The sequence below is a fragment of the Lynx rufus genome, unplaced genomic scaffold (assembly GCF_022079265.1).
Source record: "Lynx rufus isolate CCGP_SWC_20201006 ecotype Redwood Valley unplaced genomic scaffold, mLynRuf1.p SCAF_3, whole genome shotgun sequence".
In the NCBI taxonomy this organism is placed as follows: Eukaryota; Metazoa; Chordata; class Mammalia; order Carnivora; family Felidae; genus Lynx; species Lynx rufus.
The window spans coordinates 69,939,563-69,953,832 of NW_025814845.1; the positions used below are offsets into that span (position 1 = coordinate 69,939,563).

The 14,270-nt window shown below is 39.6% G+C and overlaps 1 protein-coding gene across 1 annotated transcript; it reads left to right on the forward strand.

Moving 5' to 3' along the window:
* The first annotated feature begins 13,460 nt into the window (after positions 1-13,460).
* Positions 13,461-13,850, forward strand: LOC124521289 (voltage-dependent anion-selective channel protein 1-like). The gene has a single exon (XM_047092383.1). The coding sequence runs from the start codon at positions 13,461-13,463 to the stop codon at positions 13,848-13,850; it is 390 nt and encodes a 129-aa protein (XP_046948339.1).
* Positions 13,851-14,270: the final 420 nt, after the last annotated feature.

Here is a 14,270-nt window from a genome sequence, read left to right on the forward strand (position 1 = left end):
ATAAATAAACAAAAAAGTGCACACAGAAAACAATATATTTTGCAATAGTACATTTAAAAAGATAGCCCACTCAAATAAAAGTAGCAATTAGTTCTGTGCCTGCAGTCTCTTCCTCCTAGAAGTTCTAAAACGTCACAATTTATTGAGCTAGAAATGATTTAAAAATATCCAGAGTTAAGTTTCTTAGGATCCACATAAGAGTGAAACCATATGGTATCTGTCTTTCTCTGTATGTCTTATTTCAAGAAACTTAACAGAAACCCATGGGGGAAGGGAAGGAAAAAAAAAAAAAAAGAGGTTAGAGTGGGAGAGAGCCAAAAACATAAGAGACTGTTAAAAACTGAGAACAAACTGAGGGTTGATGGGGGGTGGGAGGGAGGGGAGGGTGGGTGATGGGTATTGAGGAGGGCACCCTTTGCGATGAGCACTGGGTGTTGTATGGAAACCAATTTGACAATAAATTTCATATATTAAAAAAAAAAAATATCCAGAGTAAGACTGTAGGAGAGATTCCTGCCTTGTATAGGAGATTTTATCAGATGACCTAAAGCTACATAGGCCCAAACACTCTTTCCATAGGATAACAGAGGTTGCAACATTATGGCCACAACCTGAGATGATCTAGTTCCTTTACTATTTTAAGGATCAGTAGTCAGGGGAGATTTCTCCAAGACAGGATTCATACTTTGGTTCTCTGAAATTGAAAATGTTTGGTTTTGCTCTGAACTGAGGTTGAACCATCGATTCCACAAGTGCAGCAATGTACCATAGCTCAGTTTCCTTAAAACGAATGTTTTAAGGAACATTCACCTTGCTCACCCCACACCCCCAGTTTTTGCATCTTTCTGCCAGTGGCTCCTAGCATTCCCTCACAGACCTTGTCTGCCTAATGTTAAAGTGGACTAAGCCAGGTTTCATGCCAGACAAATTTGGTTTCATCTCCTGGCTATTCATCGTTTATAGCCGATTGTTCTTGACAAAGTCATTTAACTTCTCAGAGCTGTTTTCCCACATGAATTAGGGAAATAATAAAACAAGTCAGCGATCTTTTCTAAGTATTTTCTATGCAACTACAAACATCCATGTTGCAGCTCAAATCGTATCCTAGTTATTATGTATATTCTTCTGTTAATTTTCTTTTTACCCAAAATATATTATGCATAGCTTTCAATGTCAATATAGATAAATAATAGGTGTCAGGCATGTGTGGGGGCAGGAAATCTCTACTTCATACTCAATTTTGTGGTACACAGAAATCTGCTCCAAAAATAATCTATCTTTTAAAAAAAATGAAAGTTAGAGACGCCTGGGTGGCTCAGTCGGTTGAGCGGCTGACTTCGGCTGGGGTCATGACCTCGCAGTCTGTGAGTTTGAGCCCCACATTGGGCTCTGTGCTGACAGCTCAGAGCCTGGAGCCTGCTTCGGATTCTGTATCTTCCCCTCTCTCTGCCCCTCCCCTGTTCACGCTGTCTCTCTCTCTCAAAAATAAATAAACATTAAAAAAAGATTATTTTAAATAAATAAATAAATAAACAAATAAAAGTTGATTCAACAATATGATGAATAAAATACATGTTTTTTTTCGGGGCACCTGGGTGGCTCAGTCGGTTAAGCGTCTGACTTCAGCTCAGGTCATGATCCCACAATTTGTGAGTTCGAGCCCCATGTCATAGGGCTCTGTGCTGACAGCTTGGAGCCTGGGGCCTGCTTCACATTCTGTCTCTCCCTCTCTCTGCTCCTTCCCCACTCATGCGTTCTCTCTCTCTCTCTCTCTCTCTCTCAAATAAATAAAATGTTTTTTAAGAATTAAAATACATTTTTTTAAAGTTTATTTATTGATTTTGAGAGAGAGAAAGAGAGAGCAAGTGGAGAAGGGGCAGAGAGAGGGAAAGACAGAATCCCAAGCAGACTCTGCAAGGGACAGCCTGATGTGGGGCTCAAACTCACAAAAGGTAAGATCATGACCTGAGCCAAAGTCAGATCCTTAATCCACTGAGTCACCCAGGTGCCTCTGAAATACATGTTAAAGAGTTTCACAATATAATCATTGTTATTGACTCTAGGATTGTACTGTTAGATTGTATTACCAACATATTGTTTTCGTATTTAAATAGTACATTCAGTGAGAGAAATTATCTTAATATGAACATTTAATAAATAATTTAAAAAATCCATTTTATTTTATTGATTCTTTTTTAGTAATCTGCACACACAACATGGGGCTTGAACTCATGACGCCATCGAGAGTTGCATGCTCTTCTGATTGTGCTAGCCAGGTGCCCCTAATAAATAATTTTAAATTAATAAACAATAGCTACCCATGTCCGTATGTCCTTTAAAAAATAGACATTAGGGGCACCTGGGTGGCTCAGTCGGTTAAGCATCCGACTTCAGCTCAGGTCATGATCTCACAGTCCGTGAGTTTGAGCCCCTCGTTGGGCTCTGTGCTGACAGCTCAGAGCCTGGAGCCTGTTTCAGATTCTGTGTCTCCCTCTCTCTGACCCTCCCCCGTTCATGCTCTTTCTCTATCTCAAAAATAAATAAAAATTAAAAAAAATAAAATAAAAAAATAGACATTACTTTTGAGAGTACTTTTAGGTTCACAACAAAATTGCATGTAATATACAAAGAGTTCTAGCGTATATCATGCCCACCTCACACCTCACACATGAACGAGTCTTCCCCACTACCAACATCTCCCATTAAAGTGGCATGTTTGTGGGGCGCCTGGGTGGCTCACTCAGTTAAGTGTCTGACTTCAGATCAGGTCATCATCTCACGGCTTGTGAGTTCGAGCCCCGCATCAGGCTCTATACAAATACATACTTCTTTTTTTTAGTATGTTTGACACACAATGTTACATTCATTTCAGGCATACAACAGAGTGACTTTTCAAGTTTATAGATTATGCTATGCTCACAGCACTATTACAACATCATTGACTATATTCCTTATGCTGTGCCTTTGATTACCATGACTTACTCATTCCATAAATGGAAGCCTGTACCTCCAACTGCCCTTCACCCATTCTGCCCATCTCCCCACCCCCTCCCCTCTGGCAACCATCAGCTTCTTCTCTGTATTTATAGGTCTGGTTCTGCTTTCTGTTTTTGTTTATTCATTTGTTTTTTTTTAAATTCCACACAAGTGAAGTCATATGGTATTTTTCTTTTCTGACTTATTTCACATAGTATAATACCCTCTAGGTTCATCCATGTTGTCTCAAATGACACAATCTCATTCTTTTTTATAGCTGTGTCACATTCCATTATATATATGTATATATGTATATATATATATATATATATATATGCATCATACACACACACGCACACACACACGCACACACACACACACACACACACACACCCCATTATCTTCCTTACACATTTGTCTATTGATGGATACTTTGGTTGTTTCCATATCTTGGCTATTGTAAATAGTTCTGCAATAAACATGGGGGTGCATATATCTATTTGTTTTCTTTGGGTACATGCCCAGTAGTAGAATTGTAGAATTACTGAATCATTTACAAAAATGTCTATTCAAGTCCTCTGCTCATTTTTAACTGGTTTGGGTTTTTTGGTGTTGAGTTGTGTAACTATATATATATATATATATATATATATATAATTTATTGTGAAATTGGCTAACATACAGTGTGTAAAGTGTGCTACTGGTTTTTGGGGTAGATTCCCATGGTTCATCACTTATACAGCACCCAGTACTCATCCCAATAAGTGCCCTCCTCAATGCCTATCACCCATTTTCTCTTCTACCCGTCCCCCACCCAGTTTGTTCTCTGTATTTAAGAGTCTCTTATGGTTTGCCTCCCTCCTTCTTTGTTTGTAACTATTTTTCCCCCTTCCCTTCCCCTGGTCTTCTGTTAAATTTCTCAAGATCCACATAAGTGAAAACATATGATATCTGTTTTTCTCTGACTGACTTATTTCACTTAACATAATATCTTCTAGTTCTATCCACGTTGCTGCAGTTTTTTATATATTTGGGGTATAACTCCTTATCAGATATATCATTTACAAATATCTTCTCGCATTTACTAGGTTGTCTTTTTGCTTTTTGAGAGTTTCCTTCGCTGTGCAAAAGTTTTTTATTTTGATGTAATCCCAATAGTTTATTTTTGCTTTTGTTTCCCTTGACTTACTTAGGAGACATCTAGAAAAATGTTATAACTGATGTCAAAGAAATTACTGCCTGTGTTCTCTTCTAGGATTTTTATGGTTTCAGGTCTCACATTCAGGATTTAATCCACTTTGAGTTTATTTTTGTGTATGGTGTTAGAAAATAGTCCAGTTTAATTCTTCTGCATGTAGCTATTCAGTTTTCCCAGCACCATTTATTGAAATGACTATCTTCTCCCCCATTCTATATTCTTGCCTCCTTTTCCATAGATTAATTGACATATAAGCATGGGTTTATATCTGGGGTCTTTATTCTGTTCCATTGATCTATGTGTTTAATTTGCTTTGATACTGCTTTGATTACTACTTTGTATTTTATTTTGTAGTATATACTTTGTAGTATATGTTGCAATCTAGAATTATGATACCTCCAGCTTTGTTTTTCTTTCTCAAGATTGTGTTGGCCATTCTGGATCTTTTGTGGTTCCATGCATATTTTAGTATTCTTTGTTCTAGTTTTATAAAAAATGATGTTGGTATTTTGATAAGGTTTGCACTGAATCTGTAGATTTCTTTGGGTAGTAATAAGTATATACTTTTTCATAGCTGCATGGAGTACCATGTTATGGATTTTCCATGAATACTTTAAACAACTGTTTGAAAATAAAGTTCATTTTCAGTTTTTTCCCATTGTATACCATACAGGTGATGCAATATTTGTTAAAACTCTTGCTATTTTAACTTACCCATCAACATTAAAATAAGACTGATGCATAGAAAAATCAACAAAGGAATGAAGAGGCAAATTATAGAAGATGAAACATAAATGGCCAGTATGAAATGAGAATTGCTCAACCTCATTAATAATCAAAGAAATGGGAATTAGAACAAAACACAAGAGACACAAATTGGTGAAGATGAAAAAGATTGATAATATCAGGACTGTAAACTGGGGGTGGGAGGGTTAATTATTACACCCTTGTAGGAGAGGAATTTAGCAATATGTTGCAACAGTCAAAATGAACAAGTCTTTTTGATTATTTTGAATTTTTAAAATCTGTGATAATAATATTGTTACATTAAGCGGTCCTTATCTTTTAGAGATAAATATCATAATATTATGAATGAAATTTTCTGATTACTTGGATTACTTCAAAATAGTCTCATTAGGGGATGGGGCAGCCTTGTGAGACTGTGAGGTCTGTGCTAACTCCAAGTGGTTAGTGTCAAAATTGAGTTAAATTGTAGGGCACTCATTTGGTGTCAGAAGTGTTGTGAGAGGGGTGCTTGGCTGGCCCAGTTTGTGGAGCATAGGACTCTGGATCTCAGGGTGGTAAGTTTGAGCCCCATGTGGGGTGTAGAGATTACTTAAAAAAAAGAAATGTCTGAAAACAGTTCAGGCTGGATGACGGGTACGTTGAAATTCATTTTACTATTTTCTTTCCTTCTATGTTTTAAAAAACTTTTCCAAAAGGAAAAAGTTTAGAAAAAAGAAAAAAGGTGTGCTTAAATCTTTTTTTAAGATTTTTTAAAAAATGTTTATCTGATTGAGAGGGGAACAGGGGATCTGTGCTGACAGAACAGAGCCTGATGCAGGGCTTGGACTCACAAACCACAGGATCATGACCTGAGCTGAAATCGGACCCTTAACCGACTGAACCACCCAGACACCCCTGGTGTGGTTAAATCTTAACATAGCATTTATTTTTGAGAAAATTTATGCTAAGGAAATGATAAAAACTAGTGGGAAAAGGATGTAGCTTCAAAAATATTCAATATAACTTTCTAATGGAAACCTCAGTCTGGGTATTGAACTTTTTTGTTTTTTTTTTAATCTGAGCCAAGAACTACTTTGACAGTATCCTGAAAGGTGAGCAAACTAGTAACTCTAGCTCAGGAGAAGAAATGCATTTCACCCAATCACTTTCTGGTAAATGATATCTAGCAAATGACATTGAGCTTAGCTGTCTAATAAGCTAAAACTCAAGTGGTTGCTAAAGAAAGATAGCGTTCAGAGTGAAAACCATAAACAAACAATTTCATACAACAAAATTATGGACATAAGTACAGAAAATTTGCTGTTTTGCTGTGTGAGTATACTCAGTGGTCTTCATGTGTACTGTGACTGCTCAGTCCTGAATCTTCTCTTTATGATGCACAGTTGAAGCTCTTAGTGAATTGGTTGCAAATAGCTCCCAAAGCCATTGCTCATGTAGGCCTTTAATGGGTCAGGAAAATATTCAGATTTTTAGATAATGTATAATGTACATATATGCTTTAGGAAAGCTTGCAATAATGGCACATGTCCTAGTGATTTGGGGACAGAACATAAATAGCTTTTATCTGTAAGATTTCAATGAAGATGTAATGAATAATGCATAGAAGTTAGTGAGGGTTAACTGTGCCGATATATTACTGTCTTGGTCAGAGTTCTCTAGAGAAACCCTTTATATATGTATAAAGAGATTTATTATGAGGCATTGGCTCATGTAATTGGAGTCTGAGAAGTCCCACAAATCTGCCTTCTTCAAGCTAGACATTTTGGAAAGCCAGGGATATAGTTCGAAGGCCTGAGAGCCGCAAGACGCAATGGTGTAGATTCCAGCCCAGGTCTGAGAGCCTGAGAACCAGGAGTGCTGAGGGCAGGAGAGGATTGTTGTCTCAGCTCAAGTAGCAAAGCCTTCCTCGGCCTTTTGGTTCTATTCAGGCCTCAACAGATTGGATGATACCCACCCACACTGGCAAGAGTCACCAATTCAAAAGCTAATCTCTTCAAGAAACACTCTCACACAAACACCCAGAAGTAATGTTTCACCAGCTATCTGAGTATCCCATGGCCCAATCAAATTGACATCTAAATTAACAATCACAATTAGTTATCTATTGCTACACAGAAAATTACTCCAAAACTTTGTTGTGAAGAACAGTAAACATTTATTGGTGCACATAATTCTGAGAGTCAGGAATTTGGGAGCAGCTTTGCTGGGCAGTTCTGTTTGGGGTCTCTCATGAGGTTGCAGTCAAGATGTCGGCCAGAGTTGCCGTCATATGATGGCTTGACTGGGGCGAGAGGTCCTCTTCTGAGAAGCTTGTCTCTCATGGCTGGTAAGTGGTTGCTATAGGAGGCTTCAGCTCCACAACACATGTACTGTGTAAGAATCCTCATGACCTGAGAGCTAGTATCCTCCAGAATAAGTAATCCAAGGCAGAAGGCAGAAGCCTCGATGTGAACCAGCTTTAGAAGTCACCCTCCATCATTTCTGCAGCCGGAATATCAAGAGCTATCAATAGCAAGAACTATTGGAGGCTACTTTGGAGGCTGGCTACCACAGATAACGACAGAATGAATGTAAAAAGAGTACCAATGGGGGTGACTTGGTGGCTCAGTTGGTTAAACATCCAGCTCTTGATCTCAGCTCAGGTCTTGCTCTCAGGGTCATGAGTTCAAGCCCTGCATTGGGCTCCACTCCCGGAGTGGAGCCAACAACAACAACAAAAAAGGGGGCCACTGAAAGGGATTTTATTCTACTCCTCTATTTGCAGTTTAACTTCAATATTCTTGCTTTTGTATCTTCTGTTTGTCCCTCCAAATCTACTCTTCACCATTCCCTGTCCCAGGAGGCTCACCTGTATGAACCACACCAAAGGTTGTGGTCCTCTGGCTTCATAGGAAGGAAGAGAACAGGAACATTAACTATCTTTGTTCCTTTCCTCAGACTCTGTCTCTTGCCCAAATGTGAGAGTTCATTTGGCGGCCCTTGCATTCCTTTCAATAATCACTCCCTCCTCTCATCCCTTCAGGCCTAGGGGTGTTAACTGCCCTGCTGCTACTGACCCCAGGTTAAGTCATTGTCTTGTGGTTATGCTACACCCTGCAACTTTGTGGACAGTTCACTTGCAAAAAAATTAAAAATAAAAAAAAAAAAATTCTTTCCTCAGATGATCTAACTTGAGTGAAACCCAGTTTTCTGTTGAGATTCTGACTGATACAGTACTAAAGAGGCAAATGGCAAATTTATGTACAGCTCTTACACCCAGATAGCCTCCAAAAACAGTGTCTCTGATGTTTGGGGTTATTTCTGCTGCTTCTTAGAATTTTGCTTCCTTTCTTCCTCCTTCCTTCTCCAGCTCACATCCAATATTCACTTGACCTTTCGCTTGCCTGGTGGCTCAGATTGGTCTTCAATAGTCAGTCTCAGAGGGTTTAAAGAAAAAGGAAGGTAAGATTCCTATCTAGAGTAGGATGCCCCTAGCCCTACTGCTGTTTACTTACTACCTTCCACGCTTTGGGTAAGCCCAGGAAAATCTGTGATTGGGTATTCTCTATGACTTGGACACCTAGGTGATTTTAAGGTTGGTATTCATGTGCTGGGATGGTGGGGCAGAAAAAATAGAAAGGGCCTGGCTCTCTGATGACTGTGGAGCCTCAACACAAGCACTGCCTACCTCCAGACTTCTTTGATGCACAAGAGAAATGAACTTCTCTCCTGAATAAGCCACTATCATTTCAGGTTTTTTGTTACAGGCAGGTGAACTTAATGCAAATCAATAGGATGTCCTTCAGCATCTTGGGTAGAAAATATCTGGCTACTCCAATCACTGCAGCAAATCCACAGAATGGTTACACTCAATCTGCACATGCACCTTTTTAAAAGTCTTCCATAGGACTGTATGTGTCCTGTATGTGTCAGGGACAGGCAAAGCTGTAAGACTTCATTCTGTCCTCCAGTGGCTTATAGAGGAGAGAGACTCTAGTCAGAACACAAGATGGTGGTAATAAAAGAAAAGTAGGCAAGTCCATTTTGGAATTTATAGAAGAAAAGTAAAGTGGTAAAACCTCAGACTGAGAGCAATCCTGGGGGTTATACCACCAGAGTTTCAGAGCCCAGAGCACCTCATCTCGAACCTAAGACCATCAAGTCCCTGCTTCTTCTTTTCTTTAACTACAGCCTGCTCCAGGCTGTACTCAAAGCACCCAGTACTGCTGCTGGGAATTCCTGATACCACTGCCCAGCAATAGAGACCTTGAGAGAGAACAAGTCCTGAGGTGGGGACCAGTAAATGGAATCAAAGGGATGTAAGTGTGGAGATGGAGAGAAGATGTGGCCCTGGTTCTGTATTTTAAATAGATGGGTGCATTTCTCATAAAAAACATTCCCGCCCTTGTTTGCCAGGCTTTCTTGGTTACACTGCAGGTTGGAAAGATATGTCTGACCAAAGAACTACCTACTGTAATTTCTAACATTACTTTGAAGAGAAATGCATTCCAGTTATAAACAACCAATTAACAAAATCTTTCTTAAAACATAACCATTCATTCATTCAGTAACTATTCCTTAAGAGCCTACTAGTTGCAAGTACTGTTCTAGGTGCCAGTAGTAATGCAGCAGTGAAGAAAATAAAGTGAAATCCTTCCTGTTAAGAAACATTCTTGTGGCGCCTGGCTGACTCAGTCACTAAAGCATGCAATTCTCAATCTCAGGGTTATAAGTTCAGGCCCCATGTTGGGCATGAAGCCTACTTAAAAAAAAATTCTTTAAAACTTGTAAATAAAGCAAAAACAAGGGTGGCAGTTCCTTTTAATGTCATGGGAGGGCATTGTTTATCAGGATCACCCAAGGATGATTTAATATTCTAGGGGGAATATACTTTGTTCAAATCACTGTTCTGATTAAAGGTCCCAGTCTTAGTGAAGTTACATGTTCCCCCCCACCATAAAGATGCAAATAATTTCTGTCCAGTATAAAAGACAAACACAAAGGTTACAATTAATTGCCTTGAAGAACATTAACCAGTTTTGTATCTAACCTAGCAATTTTACTCTAACATTTCTTTATTAAATTGGAGCCAACGTTACCAATTTTCTGGGTCCCTACTAATTACTTAGTTGAACAAAATCTTTGGTATGTGTTCATTATATATTTGTATGACAACCATTTTTTTTAACTTTTTGAAAAATTATATTTCAATAATCTTTTCATGGAGTTTATAATGCAGTTACATAGCTTCTCTCTTTGCTCTTTTCCCTCTCGTTTAGAGTTCAAACTAGTGGGCTACCATGTCATAATGCTTCCTATTCAATTTTTTCTTTCCTTAGGCTTTTTTGGATAGCAAATGGAGGAGACTAGAATATGTCACCCTTAAATATTCCTCTTTGACATAAAAATTGTTTCAAGCTTAAGGCAATGAAGAAGCAGCAAACTCTTCTCTCTACTTGCCCTCTTTCTGCCTATAGGAAATTCTCCTGTAGGAAATTCTCCTTTTTCTGCAAACAGATGTATCAGCTCAAGAGCAATAAAAAAGAAATCTGCAAACAAACCTTACTCCATTAGCTTCCTCCCACATATTTACCTTCCCTCAGTTTGCCACCTTGGAAGCCTGGAATGACTTTCCTTTGTCCTGTCGTTTCTCTATAAATTTACTGTTCTTTGTCGAAGATACTACACAAGCAAGAGTTCTAAGCCACTACTTTGAGTTACTCTTCAAGTTTCTCCTGTGTGATGTGCACTGCACACATTAAATTGTTTGTTTTTCTCTCATTAATTTGTCTTTTTGTAAAAAGCCCAGCTAAAAACCTAAGATGGGAAGACATAAAATTTTGCCTCCCTACATAAAGAAACAGATCACTTTCTGAATGTTTGTGATTCCAGGGCACCTACGTGGCTCAGTTGAGCATCCAACTCTTGCTTTCCACCTCAGGTCATGATCCCAAGGTCGTGGGATTAAGCCCTGCCTCAAGCTCTGCACTGAGGGTGGAGCTGCTTGGAATTCTCTCTCTCTCCCTCTGCTCCTCTCCCCTGCTTATACTCTCTCTCTCTCTCTCTCTCTCTCTCAAAAATAAATAAATAATTAATTAAAAAAATAATGTTTGTGTCTCCACTCCCCTAATTCATATGCTGAAACTCTAATCATAATGTGATGGTATCTGGAGTTGGGGCCTTTGGGAGGTAATTAAGTCATGAGGGTGGAACCTTCATGATAAGATTAATGCCCACATAAGAAGAGGCCAGAAGAGCTGGCTCTCTTCTTCTACCACGTAAGGATACAAAAAGTCAGGAATCTGCAGCCTGGAAGAGGACCTTCACCAGAGCCCAAACCTGCTGGCACCCTGATCTCGTATTTCCAGCCTCCAAAACTGTGAGAAATGTATCTCTATTGTTGATACATCACCCAGTCTATGGTAATTTGTTATAGCAGCCTGAACTAAAACATCCCCCTTACAAGTTTCATTTTGACTCTGTCTTTGCAAAGCAGATGGCAAACAATTATTGAAGCCACCATCATTTAGTCTGGTTGCAAGTAAGCATGCAAGTATTTAAGGTTTGATTTTTACAGATCAAGCAGAGGACCAAAAAAGGTGGTTTCAGCAGCAGGTAATGAATCCATTGGCTACAAAAGAAAAAACAGGCTTTCCTGGCTCTCAGTGTATTATTAAATCACTCCTTTTATATGACATCCCTTTCCCCCCCTTCACTGTCTTTAGAGAGAACACTGTAACTGAGGTGGGCAAAGTCAAAGTTCTTATGAGGGTGAAATGAAAGATTCAGAAACTCCAGGTGCACTTTGTCATGCAGCCCAGTAGTGAGGACCTGAGGTGACTTAGCAATATCTTTGTACTTTGTGCCAAATGCACCCGTATTTACCTTTTGTGGGTTTTTTTTAACTCTCTTCTCTTTTGTTCTCTTTTTTATCATCATTTTTTTAAGTTTATTAATTTATTCTGAGAGAGACAGAGATAGTGACAGTGGGAGAGAGGCAGAGAGAGAAAGAGACAGAGAATCCCAAGCAGGCTCTGGACTGTCAGTACAGAGCCTGGAGCCCAATGTTTAAGACACTGTGAGATCATGACCTGAGCCAAAACCAGGAGTTGGGTGCTCAAGTGACTGAGCCACCCAGGTGGCCCTTATCATTATATTTTAAATGTTTATTTATTTTTGTGAGGGTGGGAGGGGCAGAGAGAGGGAGACAGAGGATCTGAAGCAGGCTCTGTGAGCCTGATTCTCTTCTTTATTATTTTGATATTTATTCAAGAAATCATTATTGAGTGCTTATTCTATATGAAGCATTGTGGCAGTTAGGAATTAAATGGTAAGTCAAACCATAATCCCTACTTCTCACAGAGTTTACAGTGATTCTCCATGAATAATATGACAACAATAACTAATACACATAAAATGATTATTATATGCTAGGCATTCTTCTAAGAACTTTAAGTTTATTGTTTAATTCACACAACTAGAAAGGTATTGTCATCACCATTTTATAGATGAGGAAACCAAGGCACAGAAAGTAAGAAATTTGCCCAAAGTCACATGGCTACAGTGGTTGAGCTTGTATCCTACTTGCCACCCTTTTATTGTCTTTACTAATGCAGATGTCACCTGAGGGGTTATACTAATTCATTTATTTATTAATTCATCCACTCTTCACCCTGTTATTAAGCATCTTTGATGATTTAGGGATGTGGCCATGGTTTCCAGCAAACAAGGAATTAGGAAGTCCTTGTCATGGAGTCAATCACAGTTTCCTGAGAGGGAAAGGCCCATAAACACATACTTCCAGCACAACCTGTTAGGTACAAAGGCAGGGCTATGTACCAAGTGAAACATAAACAAAGAAGCAGCAGTGACTAACTTTTGTCTGGGGTTGTTGAGAAAGACTTTACAGAGGAGAGAAATTTTTATTAGTGTCTTAAAGGCTAAATAGCAACTCATTAAAGACTAATAGGGAGATCAATCCAGAGAAAGGAAAGAACACAAAGAGAAGCCTGGAGTCATGCCAGGGCCAGGTGTGTGGGCGATGATGGTGCAGGTGGGTGAGGAGCAAGACTTAAGGATCAGAAGTCGAGTTAGGGTTGGCACTGCAGTCCCAGAGACAGCCACCACCCAGCCTGACGCCACTGACCCTGAACCAGAGATGGCTGTGCCTCCCACGTGTGCTTATTTTGGCAAATCTGCGAGAGATGTCTTCACCAAGGGCTAGGAATTTGGCTTAATAAAACCTGATTTGAAAACAAAACCTGAAAATGGACTGAATGTACAAGCTTAGGTTCAGCCAAAACTGAGACCAACCACTATAGTCAGCATCAGCCTAGAAACCCAGTATAGATGCATCAAGCACGGTCTGACGTCTTTGGAGAAATACAACACAGACAACACTCTAGACATGGAGATATTTGTGGAAGACCAGCTTGCATGTGTACTGAAGCTGACCTTTGATTCATCCTCTCACCAAGCACAGGGTGGGAAGGTGGGAGGAGGATGCTAAAATCAAGACAGGGCGTAAGCAGGAGGCATCAACCTGGATGTGGATTTCCACATGGCGGGGCCTTCAGACCAGGTCGCTCAGGTGCCACATCAAAGCGACTGGCTCGCTGGCTCCCAGATGAATTCTGAGACCACAAAGTCTGGAGGGACCCAGAGCAACTCTCCGGTTAGCTACAAGACTGATGAATTGCAGCTTTACACTAATGTAAATGACAGGATGGAGGCTAGTGGCTCCTTTTATCAGAAGGTGAACAAGAAATTGGAGACCAATGTTAATCTGGCCTGGACAGCAGGAGCTAGTAACACTGACTTCGCAATAGCAGCCAAGTATCAGATGGACCCTGACGCCTATTTCTCCACCACAGTGAACAGCTCCAGCCTGACAGGTTTAGAACACATTCAGACCGTAAAGCTAGCTGTCAGACTGACTGTGTCAGAGTGATGCTGTCAGCTCTGCTGGATGGCAAGAATGTCACTGCTGGTGGCCACAAGCTTGGTCTATGACTGGAAGGCAAGCATAATCAAAGGCTATACAATCATTTCATTTTAGACTATTTTACAGCATAGCTACCCTCAGAATTTAGTGTACCTTTTAATGTTTGTCTGGAATGCAATAATGCTAAACATCATGTTGAACTTCCATATTAAATGATTCCACTTTAAGGTGTCACTCTTTCAGAGGTACAGAAGAAACCCAATTCCAAACGAGATCCTTTCAGCTGTGGACTTGGGGGGAACTTGGTGGCCTCTAGAAATGTCAGGGTTTTTTTTTTATCTAGAAACAGCTGCTAGTGGAAGTTGATAATTACAAACTGTCATTAAGTAAATGAATGAAATTGTGACTTCCTGAGAAGTGAACCTT